Below are 19,473 nucleotides of genomic sequence, written 5' to 3' on the forward strand. Positions count from 1 at the left end.
GTCCTCATTTAGTGACCACAGTTGGGAACAGCAGCTTGGTTGTTAAGCAAAGCGGTCTCTAAGTGAAACATGATTTTAAGATCTTACTTCAGCTGCCCTTTGCTTTACAGACTTGCGAAGGTCATAAATACAAAGATTGGTAGCATCTACTTTTTCATCACCGTCATAACTGCAAACAGTCGCTAAACCAGGCAGTCACTAAATGAGGATTACCTGTATAGGAAAAAAAGTACTTCTAGATTTCTGTATGCATTTACAGGTAGTCCTCACTTACCTATGCTAATTGGGACCAGAAACTCCATTGTTAAGTGACACAGTCATAAGTCAAAAAGCCACATGACCACGCCGCTTAGCGACAGAAGTTTTGGCAGTCCAGGTTGCCATCATTAAGTGAGGACTGCACAGGTCATAAAGCAAGGACCTCACATGACCACAACTTGAGACTTCCTGCCGGCTTCCCCATTGACTTTGCTTGTGGGAAGCTAACAGGAAAGGTCACAAACCGCAATCACGTGACCACAGCACACTGTGACATTGTAACTACCACACATTCAGTGCCATCATAAGTTCAAACAGTCATTGAATGTGTGGTCATTAAACAAGGATCACCTGTATTATCTATAATTCAAATTTCTAAGGTCACCCAACTCATCAAAGAGGAGTTGACACTGTATTCAGATCAAATAAAAGAAAGAAGTGAAAAAAAGAAGGGAGAAGGACTGGGTTAGAAGGATGTGCTGTTATTGCCATGGTGAATGTATTGTTTAAGTCTCTACAAAGAGACTGCAAGCTTATACCTGCTTCCGTGGGAAGAATCCTCATTGACTGCCATTGCATTTGCATCTGAATAGGCAAATAGACGATTGCACTGTTCAAACAGCAACTAATCCAGACTTTCTATAGAAAACAAGCTCCTTCCTGAAACAATTTTATACTGGCCTTAAAACAATGAGGCGGAAGAACCTGGCGCTGTGTTGTTGGTCTGGTGAGATTATTGGCTAATTCTCTGCAAGGAGGCTACAAATTCAGGCATGTTTCCCTGGGAATAAGCCACACAGAATCTAGTGAGACTTGCTTCTGAGTAAAGCAGCTTTTTCAACTAGTGTTCTTCTCATTTCTGAGTGCCAAAACTGCAGAAAAGTGATGCCCTTCGTTATTTTTGAAAGCGGGGGGCGGGGGGGTTGGCTCTATTCATATTAAATTTGGACTAATAGAATTTGAATAAGCCATTTTCCCAGAATTGGGGAAGTTTCTCTACCCCACCATAAAACGTAATAAAATAAACATAAAGAAAAAATTAAATGGATATCTTATTGGGGTGAACCCCTATGAAGACTATTCCTGTAAGGCTGGAGAGACGGGGTTTTACGAGGGAGGGCCAGAAACCAAATTGTTCCAGGGGAGGCACATTGATTTAATCCTAAACATGTTGGCAGGCTCTGTTCATACTTACACGTTAGGTTTAAATTTCAAATTATTCTTAAATATGAAAGAATATATTCAGTACAAGCATGGATTACATTGATATTCTTAGCTTATTTGATGGCAAACCTCCAGAGCCAGCACTATTAAGCAGAGTGAAAGTGTCCTCTTAGGTAGCACGTGTGGAATGTCTGGTGTTTTCCAGTCAGATTTGCTAGACCAGTGTTGTCCAAACTTGGCCACTTTAAGATGAGTGGACTTCAACTCTCAGAATTCCCCAGCCAGCATGGCTGGCTGGGGAATTCTGGGAGTTGAAGTCCACTCATCTTAAAGTGGCCAAGTTTGGACAACACTGATCTAGACAGAATGGAGGTTAGAGGCACCATCTTTTCTTTTTCTTAGGCAGCACAGTACATCGGGCTGACCCTACAAACCTCAGTTTTATCTTGCATAATACATAAGGAGGCCTTCTTTCTGAATTAACTGTAGCAGCAACCAGAATGAAAAATTGATACCTGTGGTTATTCAGGGAGATACTCCTGGAAGAGTGTGATTTCTCAGCTTCCACAGCAAGTTTTGTCAACTCTTCAGCTTGTTATTGCTCAAATAAGCTGCTTCATCCTGCAATGCTGACATAAAGTTATGATGCAAAGGATGCGCTTGTTTTCCAGGGAAATGGAAAAGTTTAGGTGCCCCTGGTTAAATTGTATTTTTCAGGGAATTCCTAACTGAGCAGAAGCTTATGCAGCTTCTATATGGTATAAAGATAAACATAACATCCTTCTCCAAACCTGAGTGCATACTTATTATTTATGTGCAGTTCTTTACAGATTCAAAATAAGAAAACAGTAAATGTGCTAGGTGCACAAGTTTGGATACCCTTCCAGTCACTACTTTGTAACACCTTCTTTGGCAGAAATGACAGCTTCCAAACATTTCCTGTAGCCAGCTAAGAATCTCTGTTCTTGCTTTTCCTACTCTTCTTTGCAGAACTCTTCTAGCTCAAAAATAGTCCATGGCCTCCTTGCCTGCACTGCACAGTTGAGATCTCCCCACAGATTTTCAATAACAATTCACATCTGGGAACTCTGGAGGCCATTCCAAGCCCTTTATCTTTCTTTCCAATAATTACTTTGAGAGTTGATTTGGAGGCAGGATTGGATTTGGACTGTTGTCTTGCTAAAATAGCCAATCTCTCTTCAGCTTCAATTTCTTCACAGACTGTGGAACATTAGCTTCTAGGATGTACTGATAATTAGTTGAATCCATTCTTCCTTCTACCCATGCAATATTTCTGCATCATTGGCTATCACACAAACTCCAGAACATAACAGCACCTCTCCTGTATTTAACAGTTGTCAAGAAGTTCTTTTCTTCAAATGCTTCACCTTTTTCCTCCAAATGTATCTAGTGTGGGTATAGCCAAGCCATTTATTATCAGTACAAAGCACTTGTTCCAAAATGTGTCAGGCTTATCAAGCTTTTCTCTTACATACTTTAGACCAATGTTTCTTAAACTTTTTTTCTCTCAGGACCCCTTCCCACTTTTAAAAATTATGGAGGACACCAAAAGAGCTTTTGTTTATATGGGGTATATTTATCAATATTTACCATATTAAAAATTAAAATTGATGCATTTACTGCCACTACCGCTTCTTATGATTGTTTGATAGAATTTTATTATTGCATTATTTTACAACATAGGCTAGCAAATAATTTTGATTTTGGGAACCCCTGAGCGGGTCATGGGGGACCCCCAGGGGTCCTAGGACCACACTTTAAGAAGCCCTACTTTAGAATGTAACTTTTTAAACTAGGTTGGAGGAAAGGTTTCTTTCTGACAGCTATCCCATGCAGCCATTTTTGAATAAATATCACTGCATTGTGGACAGCTTCTAGGGTCATGTCAGCTAAACCTTTCAGCAGAACATTTGTAGTGATCTGGCCAGTTTAGGGGCAGCTTTAATAGAGATTTTGCCTTGATTCAGTGGTTCCATGTAATTTCCATTTCTTAATAGCCTTTTTCGGAGTTGAAATTACTAGTTGAAAGGATTTAAGTATTTTTTATAAAGCTCTCCTGCCTTGCAAATTATCTTCATTTCCAGATGCTGAGACTGTTGCTTAGAAAGCTCATATTGAAAGTAGACAAAACCACAGTCATAACTTGCAAGGGTCAGAGTTTTTGTTCACCTGTCGAATTGTCTTTATCTGGCTAATTATAGGCCTAATAATCAATCACCTTTTGGGGGCATATTAACAACTTCTCAGTAAAAACGAAGTAGCGCTGAATCAACTAGAAGGATGTCCAGGCTTTTACATCTGCCTCATGTACTGTAGTCTTATTTTGAATCTGTAAACAACTGCACATATATAGTAAGTATGCATTCAAATTTGCAGAAGGGTGTTAACTTTGTACTACGTAGAAGAGGTATCTACTTCTGTTCACTTAGAATTTGTTGCAATAAATACTTTGATTATAAGTGCTTAAACTTCTTCATATAGCTATGTTATTATTAGATTTTTCAGTCTAGTAAAGAGTTTTCTTTGTGAAGTCACACTTACTATCACTGTTGAACCATCATTTTATTATCTCTTTGAAAAGCTCCACTATATAGGCACCCACGCTGTGACTTTTCCTTTCACCTGTTCATTGCATAAGATTAATAAGTGGAGAGTGATAAAAGGAAGTAATGCTTTTTCCTTCAAAATCCAAACATAAAGTAATTGCTAATGTGTCAAAAATGACACAACTTAGATAAACCTGTTTTTACAGCAAGAGACTTTCTGTCACTAGGCTTTGAGATTTCTGTGTTCCATATAAATTTGGCTATACAGAGCGAAGGACGAAAAAAGAGAAGAACTTACCTCAATAAGGCAAAAATAATTCCTTCCTATCTAACAAGTACAGTGAGAGTTTGATATTTGAAGATGAGCTGTCAAGCACAATATAACTACAAAGTGATTAATGTTGAAATAATCATAATTGGGGAAGCATTACTCTATGAATAATTACAAAACTGTGCCATAAAGAAATAGCCATGGTCTTTCCTAACATGATTATAGGCCTTGGTCTGATAGTTAGAATATATTGCCGACACAATCTGACTCTCAGAATTATGAGATTATGTGAAGGAGCAATTTGTCAAGGCTTTTGGCTAAAATAAAAATGCTGAATGTCTAAAACTGCAATTCTATACATATGTGCAGGAACAAAATCCCTTGATTTCAGCAGGACTTGACATGTGACAGATTTCTGGGACTCCCAAGCAGTCGCCACATAACTGAAGGTCACCAGGTGAAAGAAAATTGATAGAGAAGTAGAGAATATGTTTCTGTGTAAGCATCCAAGAAGCCCCATTGAACTCAGTAAAGATTCAGGGTAAATATGAGAAGCTTGCGCTAAAATTATGAAAAGGGAAATTCATCTTGAGGCCTACCAAATGAGCATTTTTTTCCCATTCTAAATTAGCTGCACATCATGCAGTTTTTTCCTTAATATTTACAGCATTTGTTTGCTTCCATTAGGGGCTCTGGTTTTTTGACAGATATTGGTTCTGAAGAAAAGAGTTTCTAGCTTCTTTCAGCAATATTTATTTATTTATTTATTTATTTATTTATTTATTTATTTATTTATAGTAAACCAAATCTTTATCACGGTCACAGGCCAGCCTGAGGAGGGTGGCTTACAGTCAATTAAAAAGCATAGAAGATACATCAGAGTCTTAAAAACAATTACAAAAAACTAGAAGATATAAAAGATATATGTATTAAAACAGAAAGTATATATAAAAAAAAGAGTCTAAAAGAAGGGGTAGGAGCATTAGATGGGTGTAGGGGAGTATAAAAGGTTAGTATGTGGAAGACTGTCTATCAAATGACAGAGCACTCTAACGTGGCAAACTAGGGGCTCGTTAAATCTAGTTTATGGCGCAAATCATCATCCAACAAATTTTGAGTGCTGCTGCGCAGAACTTGGCAACCTTGCATGTCGTAGCAGGGTTTGAATCTGAAAGAGCAGGGAGGTGTAGAATTGTCCTGTACACCCTGGGTATTTATGCAGTAATGGTGAATTGTACCTCCATTTGAATTTCAGCTAGATAATCTGAGGGAATATACAAATGGGCCTAGGGGCTAGATGCAGTTGGTAGGCTGTAGGTTGTCCATTCTTGGTCAGAAAGTTGAACTCTACAGTGCTAGATGAACTCTTGCAGTTTTGCTTGTTCTGACTATGAAGCTAGAAGGATGACCAGAGGTGAGGGATGTGGCTGTTTACTTCAGATTCAGTGAAAATTATGAACCAAATAGGATGCTTCAGAGGTATTGTATATAACCTGCAAAAAGACTAAAATAGCAAGGGAAGTACAGCCCTTTGGATACCAGGCTGATTCCAAAATAAGTTGCTGACTAATTCTTTCTCTTGGATGCACAACTTTTGTATCCAGTTCGCTAAATATACTTTATTATATTTCCGTAATATACTTATTTTGTAGTCAAATGAGAAGTGAAATACTTAGCCCCACCCCCACTGCTTTGTGTGTGTGTGGTGTGTGTGTGTGCGTGTGCATGTGTGTGTATGTATTCTGGACAATTCTACATTTTAAAATAAACCTGTCATCACTTTTAACCAAGAGGCCTGTTTTCTGATTGCATTTAAGAAGCATAATTATCAATTGTGTTCTTTTGTGAAATTAGTATAATTGTTCCAAATGTTCCTTTAGAAATTTAAACAGGCACAATCATGTTGACGCATTAATCAAGGTGTCAGTTTCTATTTCTATCATGTTCATATTTTTTAAGCATCAGTTTGTTCTATTCCATTTTTGAAATAGTTCCACATGAAATTCATATGAAATTCATCTACATTCCCATGGTTTGAACATTAAGCTTCACATAGTGTATGCTGGATTTTCTAAAATCATATTTTTGTCTTTACTTTCCCCTAACATTTGCCTTTTTGTATGTAATTTCTATCCAGAATTTTGTGCAATGTACATATATTTGTACTCACTTTTTAAATTACAGGAGTGCCCTAAAAACTCTGAGAACTGCAAAAATTAAAAGATAATTGTGTGAGTTCATATATTAGTTTGGGAAATGGAAATGGAAGTTAGCGCATATTAAAATGTAAATCAAATGAATTTCTCCCTCATCCGTGCAATAGACAGGCTAAACTAGAAGGACAAATTATCTTGCCTGATAAGTCCACTTGTTATGTTCCTGTGTTATTATTAACTTTTCCCGGTTGCATTATCTAATTTAGGGTGAAGACAGAGGCTTCTTTTAGTGCTAGCAAAGAGCTAATAAAAAAGAGCACTTTTGTAAGAAGCCTCTGTGGGCCACAGTTCTGCAAAGTGGTTAAGCTAATCTTTAATTAATACTATACATCTCAGCATTTAGAGGAACGACTTGTTAATTATTTGTTTAGTGGAGAAGACTCACACACCTAGATTGGGTTTATTTTAATTGTTATAATTTTTGTTACTGCTACTTTGCAACACGGGTAAACCACTCTGAGTCTTTGGAAGGGGGGGGGTGTCTACAAGTGACTGTATAAACAAACAAGCAAACAACCAATGGGGAGGAAGCGGAATCAGCCATTATAAAAGAATGTGAGAATTTCAATATTGCAAAGGAACTGCAAATAAGCTTCTTATCGTGCATATTCTTTCATTTCCAAATCATGCATATTTAAATTGAGAAACATTTATTAAAATATGAAATTATTTTAGATGCTGCTTCCCCACTTAAAGAACACTTTGCATGAAGTGCAAAAGTGTGGTGCTACTGTTATTATTTCTCCTTCTCCTTCTCCTCTCTTAGCAATGCATTTACAGACAGATCTTCTTGTTCACAGAGAATGCAAACAAACTGGAAGAAAGTGCCAGGGGGATCTACATTCCATGTCCAGAACATTATAATGGTTTCTGCATGCATGGAAAATGTGAGCATTCTGCTAATATGCTGGAGCCATCTTGCAGGTAACTTTTCCCCCAAACTGGGCAGGTAATGATAACCTGAACAGGCAGACTTGATAAAACATGTTTTTTTTTTTCCCAATGCAGCAAAGAAAACAATAATTGCTCATCCACTCTAGATCTAAATTATGTACAGAGGTACCTAATGTATGTAGTCAAGCTGCACTGAATTATGCAGCAGCATTAATCTGTTTATAAAAGCATTCCTGCAACGTCTGTCAATACATTCCTAACTAAAAAGGCACTACAGAGCATAGGCTAGCCCAGTGGGTATTGCCGTTGATTTCTAGCACATGGCCAACAGCTCTTGTCCCAGGAAATCCCACAGCGAGCAAAAGTCAAGAACTATGTCAACATCAATTTCTCCATGTGGCAAAATGGCTGAAGACAGATGGCTTGCACTGAGCAAGGGAAGGATGAGGGTTGAAATAAGGTTAGTTTCAGAAAGGAGCATTCATTGCATGCAGTGGAGTTTAAGTCAGGCTCCTATTCTCTCACTTAATAGCAAGGTTGGAGGGCAAGCAGGAAGGTAAGACTGTTGCCAGCCCCCTAAGCTGTCAGACTTAGGCCTTTGGAGCCCCTCAGAGGAAGTCCAAGGTATAGGAAAAAAATCAATGAGAAATATATGAAGTGCCTTTTGGGCAAGGAATATCCAAGGAAATCTTGACTAACTGCTTGGATGAAAAAGTGCAGCACATGGACTGGTCTTCAGGCAACTCCAACAAAGGGTTGCGGGGGGTGCCGCCTGGCCATCCTTTCAGCAAATGTCCCACCACTCCTCCAAAGATATTCTCTGTTCCTCTTACTCATTTTAATTCACCTAAGCATCAGGATTCCAAGTTGCCTTTTTCACTCTCATCTGGCCTATGAAGCAATGGAGGCAATGCCATCCTCTTAAAAAATAAATCTTAAAAAGATCAAGAGTCACAATGGATGTAAAGGTATTAGATCTGCTTTGTGTAAATGCAGATTGGACTCAGATACTTACTTTTCCTTCCATGTATATAATGCTGTAATTCAAATATAATTCCTGTACACTAACATAACCAGACCTAACATTTAAAATTTCTACAGTCAATTATGAATAAAACATCCACAGCAAACTTTATAAAGAGAGCAATGATAATGAGCTCATAAATGGCATATAAACACCTTCAGTTAATCACATTCAACCAACTCAGTGCATTCAACATGTTGAAAGCTGAGCAGGAGTCCAGATTTAAAAGCAAAAGATGCACATTGGTGAGGACTGAAGAACCCCCATTTTTTTAGAATAGCTGCTCTCCTCAGGTGGGTTACTTTCAGTTGAATCAGCCTCCAAGCTCAACTGAGAGGGAAAGGTTGTGGAGAGATTACGGTTCAGTATGTTGCAGGCAAGGGAGAATCTACTCCTTGCCCTTCCTTATGTGTGATAGAAGCAGGTGCACATTTGAACACATGAATCTTCCACGGTCACATTTAGTCTATGCTAGTGCTAGCATAAGTGGGAATGGCCTGTTGGATCTTTGTAAATCAAAGAGCCCCACTGATGCTACTCCTCAAGCCAGGGAGCAAGCTGCTCAGAGGCTTTGAACAGCTGCTTCCAGGCCCTCCCAAGGTCTCTGGGACATGCCCAGTTCCAGTGGAGATGCTTTCTGAAGTATAACCATGCAGGCCAGAAAGTCTTTCAGAGGGCCTCAAAACAGCCTAACTCCTGGAGTGCAATTCAACAGTATCATCCAATTGAAGCAGATTCTCCACCATGCTCCTGCTCTTGGAGCTCACAAATTAAGAATTAAGAATAGCTAGAAGTGATAATGATGTGTTGGAACAACAGGTCTGGTTTACTCCTGGTTAGAGATGGCTTCAGCCAGAAGAGATTATCAGTGTGATTGGCTGAATATTCACCTTTTCTTTAGGATGCCAATGCAGCACAAAGTTTGTCCTGGGAATCTGATTTAGGCAAAAGTATGAATCTCTGCAATAAATGAACTAATTTAAGAGTTCACTAGACCAGCCTCCTCCAACTGTATGCTCTTCTGATGTGGTGGACTTCAGCTTCCAAAATCCTCAGCCATTATGGCCTTTAGCTAGGAATTGAAACCCAGCACGTATGAAGACCAACACTGGGGAAGGGTGACCTAGAACAAACTAACCTTGTCAAGAAGATGTTTTCCTTTAACCTTTAAGTTAACATGTATTGAGACAGGCAATTGTCTGTAGTTACAAAAACCCATTCCTTCTGTTGAAAGACATAATGGGCCTTCTCAGGTATTATACCAGGAATGCCCAATAACTGCCTCTTGATCTAGTTATCGAGCACCATCTCTCTCATCTTCTCTTCTGTTTAAAGCTCTGCAGACAGAGGAATTAATGGATCTGGACTTTCTCATTGCAGGTGTGATGCAGGCTACACTGGACAACACTGTGAAAAGAAGGACTACAGCGTTTTATATGTAGTTCCAGGCCCTGTTCGATTTCAGTATGTCTTAATAGCAGCAGTGATTGGAACAATCCAGATTGCAATCATCTGTGTTGTCGTTCTCTGCATTACAAGGTTAGTCACAGTATCATCTTCTTTTTCTGACACTCTTCTCTAGAGTATGGCATCTCAGCATAGACTGCCATCATGCATGTAACCAAACCTGCATTCCCTCTTTCTGTCTGATCAGTATCTAAACTGAAACTGCCTGGAGACACTGAGAAGCACTCCTAATTACAGCTGGCTGGAATAATCCTTCCCTGTTTTTAATGTTTTGGGTTGGCTCGTGAGCCACGTCTTACTCCTGAATTACTGAGAACAAACTAAGACCATCAAGAAGGCTTTTTCCTCAAACGTTCAGCTTAGCACAAGCCACAAGAGGCAATCATAGTAAAACTGCAAAAATCCAATGTCCAAATATATCTTAGTCTCTGAATTATAAACCAATCCTCTCAGACCCTTTTTTTTTTTAACTGCAGCAATCTTTGAAAACTTACTCAGTTTTCATTCAGATCAGTGATTTTTTTTATTTTATTTTTTTTAGCCATGCTCTAGGGAATCCTAGATTTCTTTGAAAATATTAATGGCTTGGGCAAGCTTCACTGAAAGTCTCCTAGTCTACAAATGTACCAGTCTTTCAATACAGTGTGCACTCACCATAGGCAAGCTGGCTATGTTCTAGGGCAGTCTTTCTCACTTTTTGCAATTGTGGACCACTCAGAAAATGCGAGACCACCCAATTAACAAACAGTCCTCTCTAAGTTTTCACCCTTAGAAGCATGGGAGCTCGTGCTTTTTGGTAAAAAAAAATAATAAATATATTTCTCATCCACTTCCAGTTTTAAAGGCCTTTTTCAGCAAAATTTTGCACCAGAAATATAATCCAAAATTAAATATTTCTTTACCACTGGAGGTTGGTTCTGAGGCAGTGAATGGGATCTGGCCAGTAAAGACTGAGATACTATGGCAGAATCTCCTCCACCAGCCACCCGTAGTCCACCAACCACGCATGGAGAATCACTGCTCCGGGATGATTTCTCTGTTAGCTAAGAATTACCCAAGCCTGCCCAGCTGCTACATTCTAGACAAAGGATATCTTTTTGAGGCTAAGGACCATGTTTTGCTTTGCTTTCCCTTCTTCAGCTTCCAGGGTCTATAAAATGATGGTGATGATTTTAAAAAATATTCTAAACTTTCGATATGTGCTGTCATAATTTAGCAACTGACCATGAATTTCAGTGGTATGATCCAGAAGGCTCCATTTCTACATGACTCACTACAGCTGACAGGGCAGGCATGCTCCAGGTCCCTTCCATCAGAAAATGTCTTGTGGGTCTTCAGAGTCATGCCCTCGTTGTTGTGCACCTGCTATACGGAACAGCATCTCCTCAGAAATTAGAATGGCCCTGACCTTTCTGGCCTTTTGCAAGGCTTTGAAGACCTGGATGTTCCCTCACTTGGGCTGGGAGGCTGACCCAGCCCTGCTGGGGAATTAGTTTGTTCTGATTTGTATGGATTGAAAATGGAATGTTTTAGACTCCAGCGTATGTTATCTTTATTGATGATTATTATTATTACTTTAGGCTCACACACACACGTTTATTACAGCCCTAAGGCCAGATACAGTCAAAGCATACAATACAACCATCTTACATTTATATATATCTATAAAACAAAACAATTAATATTATTTAATCTAATAATTAAAATAACAGTGCTAAAATATATCAAAGTAAGATACTATGTTGTGGAATTTTAACTCTAAATAATGGTGGAGAGTATTGTACAGATGGTAGCACAAAACCAGGCAACTTGGGAGGATATTTCCGGGTCTTTGTCCAAAAGGAGTAGCATTAGATGGAAGTCACACTCCCTGCCAGGAAATCTCTTCAATATTGGGTATATATATATATATATATCTGTCTAGAATCCTTATATAGGGAGCAATATAATAGCATATGGCTTAATGTTTCTATTGAGCCATCTCCACATGGACATAATCGAAGGTGCATAGGAATGCCCTTAAAACGTCCAAAAAGGACTGCTGAGGGCAATGCGTCCATTCTAGCTAGGGTGAAAGCTTTGTGAACTTTAGGCTCTGTTTTGGTGTTCTTAGTCATCTGTATGTTGCCCAAAGCATAAATAGTTAGTTAGTTAGTTAGTTAGTTAGTTAGTTAGTTAGTTAGTTAGTTGTGGAGGTTACAAAAAAAGGAAAGAAGCCACATTCCTTTCTTTGTGTCTTGTTCTCAACAATCTCATAAAAGATATAGGCACTGAGGAGAGGGATCTGCTTTATACAATTCAGGAACATTCTGTGTGGAAAGGCAGAGGATTATCGTTGATAAAGATGCTTTTCAAATACTAGAATGGAATTTGTTATCATTGAGATGTATCCTTCAAATGTGTTCTTCTGTATTTAAAATCTTTAAAGCACTGTCGCCAGATCAATAAGCAGTTTCCAGATAAGGCAGTACCAAATTTCATATAAAGAGCCAGTTTGGTTAAGGCACCAGGCTAGAAACCAGGAGACCATGAGTTCTAGTCCCTCCTTAGCCATGAAAGCCGGCTGGGTGACTTTGGGCCAGTCCTTCTCTCTCAGCCCTAGGAAGCAGGCAAGGGCAAACCACTTCTGAAAACCTTGCCAAGAAAAGTGCAGGGACTTGTCCAGGCCCTCGCCAGGAGTCAAAAGGCACCTCTCCCCCCCCAAAATTCATATATTGATAAATACAATGTATATCTTCCACCACTTGGGGGAAAAGTTTCAGTTTCCTCCAGTTTCACAATTTCTTCAGGCTTTTTTCCAGACATTAGAAAGTGATTCAGGTTTCCTGCAACTACTCCTGTAAATCGTATGCCTTTAAAATAAATCCTTTTCCAACAAATGACAAACAACAACAACAAAAAAACATATCAGTTTCCTGTAGAAAGTAAAAAGAAGCTCCACTATATCTAAGCATCTACATTTCACATTCAGGTCAAGAAAAGATACAAAATAATTCATAAATCCTTTCCCAACCTAAAGGCATAATAGAAAAATGTCTGCTGAATCTCGGAGAGGTTGCCGACCAAGTTAAGTTCATCAATTCTTCCCTCAAGAGTAGATCCCCCCCTACAGAAAAGGGCAATGTATTATATTAAAGTGGGCTTCAGAAAACACGAAAATAACTCAAACAGCCAAAAATACAGTCTACATAAAAGGATGGAGATGGGAAAGTAGCTGCTGAACAGAAAAACGTAACTGTATCATGTTCTTCAAGTAATCTCCCAGCTTTCAAATTCTGCCAGCTTTAGGCCATAAAGCAAGTTAAGAGTTTGTTTAAAAGATAGATAGATAGATAGATAGATAGATAGATAGATAGATAGATAGATAGATAGATAGATAGATAAACACTGACTTCCTTTTTTGTATTTTTATATTACATGTTCATTAAAAACTTGTATACTGCCTTTCAAAACCGAATTTTCCCAAATATATTGTCAGTCACTTATAGTTTAAAACCAACCTTCAGCCCCCAAATCACAAAAATATGCAAATACAAATTATCAGTGTACAAGCCAGTATATATTTATGTAAGATGGTCATGCCAACAGGATATGGGAACAAGATATTTCTTCATCAAGGGATAGATCTCTTTGAGCTCTGTCAGAAACGCTATGCTCGCGAAAGACGCCTTTTTGTCTGAACTGGCGATTTGGAATGATTGTGTTAGAAGGAGTAATTCCTTATCAGAGTCAGTTGCTGTTCAGGAAATTCCTAAGGAATCTTTCCCTGGAAATCTTACATAACATATGTTATATCATCTCGGCACTACCCTATATAATGCTTTTCTGTTAAAAAAAAAAAAAAAAAGTGAGGGGGAGAAAGAATCAGCACCTAAAGCAAAATAAATAAATGAATACCAAGTTTAGGTGTTGCATGATCTTACAATATTCTAAGTGAGGGCCACTTGCAGCCCCCAAACAAGGCCCTTGGAGCTCAACTGACTATGCCACGGGAAAGTGGCAGTGTTCATTTCCACCATTTTGAGATAGGAAGTGTGTGAAAACTGTACAGTAAGCCCTAAAATAAGAATTTCACTGTTTAAAAAAAATGGACCTCACCAAGCCAGGTAACTTCCAGCACAGATGCAGTTGCCTATGCAGGAAAGGGGACTGAGAAATAAAAAGGTCCACAGGTGAGCTCTAGCTGTGCTGCAAGAAGTCATGCATTGTCTGTTGAGATTTTCATATATTTCTGGTTTTCTCCTTGAATGTTCTTTTCATATAGACTTTAAATAGGATCTATGTGTACAAACTGATATATTTTCACTGGCTTTCTGCTTTTTTGACTCACCACTTTGTTTTTATATGGCTACCCTATTCCACACCTTCTAAACCAACTGTTAGATAAAACAGGGCATCTGGAGATTTCTTTTTCTAGATTCTGTGTAATAGATGGGGAAGGAAAGGTGGAATTAATAATTAATTAATTAAAATGTTAAAATATGAGTTCAAATGAAGGAGGCAAGAAGGAATTCAGAGCCATGTTTACTGCCAGATCCAAGGTTTTGCTAGCTCACTGTTGGTAGGAGAGAAGGTAGGAGACAAGGGTTTTGGGGGGACAGCAAATGATGAAGTGAGAGAGTCCCTACCCCTTTTGTACATGCATCATGACATCACACCTACATATATAAGAAGCAGTGCTGCAATGCTCATTACAACATCCTGATGAAACTGTTAAACTCTGCCAACATATCTGGTAGGAGACACATTTCCTTCTTTCTTTGCCTTTTTCTTTTTCTTTTTCTTTCCTCCCCTTCTTTCCCTCCCCTTCTGGTGCCCGGATATAAATGTGCATACAAGTTAAGTCATTAGTTAGCTACAACATCCCCAAGATTGGTATACTGTATGTAAGAGCTCTTTGAGAATACAAGAGGGCTTGAGATCGTATGGATCTCCTTTCGCCTGCTACCTTTGCACTTCTTATTGAGTTAGTCAGTTATACTGTAATCTAGATTTATAAGGCCACCTGACCCAACACTGCCTCTAGGTGGTGTGTACATTAAAAACAGATACAAAGCCTAAAGACAAAACGAAAAGTAACGTAACAGTAAGTATAATGGGGGAGAAGACATACCCTGTAGCCCAAATGGACCCACCCTGACCTGGCCCAGAGCTTGGAAGAAAACTGGCTTTCAGAGATTGTCAAAAGAGCAGGTGCACTTCCTAGGTACCATCAGTGACATTGCTTAATGGATAGGACATGACGTGCACCCTGTCTGGTGGATCTTATGGGGTAGGCAGAAATAATGGGAAAAAGGCAGTCCATGAGACAGGCAGGTCCAATGCCAGATGGCTCTCTGCAGATGCAATGAGTGGGAAAATAAGTACTATGTCCCTTTTATCACCACATGTAATCCCTTTTACACATTCTCAGATTCGTTCTTTGTCTTTCTCCAATCATGCTCTATGCGTCTCTTCTGTTGTTTCATCTCCTGAAGCTCCTCAGCACACCAGGGAGTCCCATAGGATCAAAGAACAGGGAACAGCCACATAGGAACATTCCAGTCCTTCCAGGCAGACACTTAAGGCCTCAACTGAACTGTCTAGCAAACTTCCAGGGAAAGGCTCAAGCTTCCTCTGAAACCCATCAAGATCCCTTAGTTGCCCATGGGTGATTTTTATGGCACCCAAGGCAGAAAATAGTGAGAACAGAGCTTTTTGCCATAACAAGGCAAGTTTTTCCTTACTCCAAAGTAGGCTAAATCAAATTCAGTGACACTTCCAGAGAAATAAGCCGACGGTTACAGTCCTAGCTATTTTTATTTATTTAGAAATTAGAAAGTCCCATTGGTCAAGATGTAACTATGATTAGCTGCATAGATTCAGCTATAAGTGTCAGCAACTTCCCAGAACCTATTTAGACAATAATATAAATATTCATAAACTGAGTACTGAAGCTATTGCAGAGTTCAAATAATTAAAGAGCATACAGTTTACTTTTCTGTGAACAAACAAAAGGCAAGACAAAAACTAAAAATACAGCATTAAAACTGAAAAAAAAAGCAATGAATATTGAAACAAGAAGAGAGAGAAAGAGAGACAGAAGTCTGGGAATATGAAGGGCTATCCAAATAATTCAACTTCTCAAAGGTCACTGTATAGCCGCACTGCGCAAGCAAAACACCCTTCCAAATCCACTTCTCCAAACAACACGGAGGCACATCAACGCAAATTAAAGACTGCTTGTATACAGAGGAGACAATTCTATATGCGACATTAAAGACAAACATCTATATTTAGTATTTCTATCAAAATAAAAGATAATCTGGTAGCAAAAACATTGTTAAAAAATTGCCAGGAAACGTGAGCAGATTTGAACCACCTTTACGCATAGAGATTTTCAAAGCTTTTTGTTTTTGTGCTAGAATATCAACCCAGCTATCACTGATCTGCTGAAAGATGTATTTTAGTTTTTCAGTGGTTTTGTGATAACAAACATAGCTGCTAACATCAGGAATTGAGTCAATTTCTTATGATGCATCAATTTATATGCCTTAGGAAACATAGCCAATAAATCAAGCCATAGCAGGGTTCATTGTAAATAGGTGATTTTTCTCAGTGTCTTCAAATCTTTCAACTACAGAGATAAAGTAGACAATACCACCAAAGGTGATAATATATGCCAACCCTTAATGTAACCTACAAGGGTTACAATTTATGTAGTGTAACAGAGTGCTGCCTATGTATTATTTTCATGATCAATTCCTGATGCCTTCCTAAAAACAATTTAAAAGGACTTCTATGATATAAAGAATTACAATGACATTCATTAAGTCCAAATCCCAAATTGTTCTCCAGGAGGATTGTTTGTTTGAGGACTTCAAGAGAACCCGTTCAGCTAAATATAAGCAAGCACTGTATGTAAGAGAGATTCACTGATTTTAAAAGAAGTAAATATACACTAGGACTATGCAGCAATGTAGATTTGAAGGGAAGCAGGTGGTCCACAGTGCACCTATGTGAGCATGAACCATGTATTGGGACTTTCTTAAACCACATTCGTCTTTGTTTGGGATTGCATAGCAATAGCCATCTGAACCTTAGAAAGGACATCACTTCTTGAAGGACTTGCCCACAGGTGCTCTATGAGCACTTCTGTGCACTCTGAATGGTCTTTTCCCCTTCACGTCCCAATCACTGCATAACCTCACATACCTCATTTTTGAAGTGTGGTTAATGGCTATAAGCTAGATATCTTATTGGGGAATTTGACTGAAGGTGGGCAAGGAATGGGAGAAGAGGAGAAAGACCAAGGGCCAACATTTATTTCTGTCTTTTTCAGAGTTCTAAAGTAAGTTATAGATTTGAGATAGCAAGTGCTAATTTCTTAATATTAGGGAGCAATTGTATTACCTAAGAATCCAGTAGTAACTCAGTTTATACCCACTGAACATTACTTGAATTCCTAATTATATGAGTTAATTGAAAATTCCTAATTATATGAATTAATTCATTAATTGAACTCCTAATTAATTAATATGAATTAATTGAACAATGTTTTAAATTCAGTATGCGTCACCCTCCATCATGCTTTTCCTTATATTTTGTGGTTTGCCTAATCCTAGTTTTTTTAAATTAACACATTTTTATTTATTTATTTTATACAACAACTTATTTTATTTATACAACATCCCGTTCCAAAGACTCAAGGCGTATATGAAGAGAAAATTCTTTGGAAGATATGAAACGAAGTAGCAGGGCAAGAAATGGGCAGTGTTTGAAACAAAAATAGACTTTACGAAGAACAGTAATTCTGAATGCAGCTATTCTCCCAATCCATGATAATGGAAAATGGTGCCATGCTTTGTGCCATTTTAGTCCTTCACAGAAGAGGACTGTAGTTATGTTTCTTTGAGGGTGGAATTTGGTGGTTGACCTCGATGGCATTCCAAAAGACTTTTGGATGCTAGTGTCTTTAATGCACTGATAGTATCTGGCTCTAGCCAGAATCCCACAATAATGAATGCCATACATTATGCTGTAAACCTAGTATACAATGCCATACAAGACTTTCCTTTGACATCTATAATGCTTAGCCCCTAAAGTTATTTTTTTACTTCTTCAGCAGAGCATTTGAGGGTTAAAAATATTTATAGTTTATATTGTACTGCTTCAATGTTACAGTTTTTATCAGTTGGAGGTGGGGGGGGGGACAACCTGCTGGTTTATTATTTGCGTTGACTAATTGAAGCTACTGTGGGGATGAACTTCATTCTTCTTTCATATTACCCAAGCTGGGTGAAACTGAAGAGAATATGTTCTCCATGGTTTTCTGTACATCACTTTTTCAATGGTTTCAAAGCCCCTATTGTTTATGGAAGAGATATAAACCAGGACTGAGAAACCAGACCTTTCTACATGCAAGCCAGGTCCTAGGAGAAATGGTTTGGCATTTCCAAGCTCCTGAATTAAAATTGGGTCCCGCGGGTGAGCAAGGGGCTGCTTTTCTTTACTAGCTCTGTAGCTGGGCAGTCAAGAGAAGATGAGTTGGAGTGACAGGTAGAATCTCCAGTTGCCCTTGAATGGCTGCAATTCTCTGCTGTCATTTAGCAAAGCAAATTTCATGCTTTTCCCCCCTCCCCCTTTCTCCTTCCCTGGCTGCTTTCAGGAAATGTCCCAGGAGCAACAGAATTCACAGGCAAAAGCAAAACACAGGGCACTACAGTTCAGACAACACAACAAGAGCATCGACCAGGTTAATTTAAAAAAGAGCGCATGTTTCCACAATGGCAAAAGTAAACTGCAGAGAGCTTGGACTGACAAAATACAGTATTATAGACAAAAGTTCTACACATGTTGCCTTGCATTTGTGGTAATCGACACCAATGAAAACAGAACAAAACGAAACATGTACTACAGCTATATTTGATTATGTATGGATATATTTGAAATAGTATACATTGTCTTGATGTTTTTTCTGTAATGTAAATAAACTATTTATATCACACAATATAGTTTTTTCTTTTTCATGTATTTGTTATATATAATAAATACTCAGTGATGAGAAAAAAAAAACTTTTTTTGGTTTCTTAAATCTGCTGTAGCCTAACCACTGCATTATCTTTTCAATGTGCTTCTATTTCACAATTACATATTTGGCTCCTACATCACACAGACCCGTGTGCTCAGTCCTTGGGTGGGCTTGGGAGTAGCCTCCTCTTCATCAACCATTTCGAAGATTTTTGGCATTGCGCTCCCTTTTTGATTTTTTAAGAAGTCTCACTCCTCCCCAGCCAAATGTCCACTAAATCTGTTCCCCATCTTATGCGTGTGCAAAGATATCCATCTGGCCTCCATCCCCAAATCCCCAACAATCTGCCACTAATCTTCTCATCCGCCAGCCCAGCCCTGTTCTTCCCACCATTTCCCCCAGTCTTCCTACAGCACACTGTCAAACTTTGCAGCGGTTCCTTCCCTCCCATCAGCATGCCCACCCCCTCAGTCTTCCCAGTCAGTTAGATTTTCATTTGAAAACTCTAGTTTTTTGCACAGTGATCGTCTTTCTAACACTTGCACATCCTCTCATACACACCCTGGATTCCCTTCATGCCCTCCAGCGTGGGAGCCCTTACC

General features: G+C 38.7%; 1 protein-coding gene across 2 annotated transcripts in view; it reads left to right on the plus strand.

Annotated features, from left to right (window-relative positions):
- The window catches only part of TMEFF2 (transmembrane protein with EGF like and two follistatin like domains 2), a 229,116-nt gene extending 210,250 nt beyond the window's left edge, over positions 1–18,866 (plus strand). The window contains exons 8-10 of one of the 2 annotated variants that reach the window (XM_088135698.1): positions 7,277–7,400; positions 9,775–9,933; positions 17,544–18,501. In XM_088135698.1, the coding sequence (XP_087991824.1) occupies positions 7,277–7,400; positions 9,775–9,933; positions 17,544–17,595 (335 nt within the window). In that variant the 3' untranslated portion in view covers positions 17,596–18,501. The other variant, XM_088135697.1, reaches the window with a different exon arrangement.
- Positions 18,867–19,473: the final 607 nt, after the last annotated feature.

Source organism: Python bivittatus, unplaced genomic scaffold (genome assembly GCF_059951505.1).
Source record: "Python bivittatus isolate LINGU-HERP-01145 unplaced genomic scaffold, Pbiv_v1 ctg000200_np1212, whole genome shotgun sequence".
NCBI classification, from domain to species: domain Eukaryota; kingdom Metazoa; phylum Chordata; class Lepidosauria; order Squamata; family Pythonidae; genus Python; species Python bivittatus.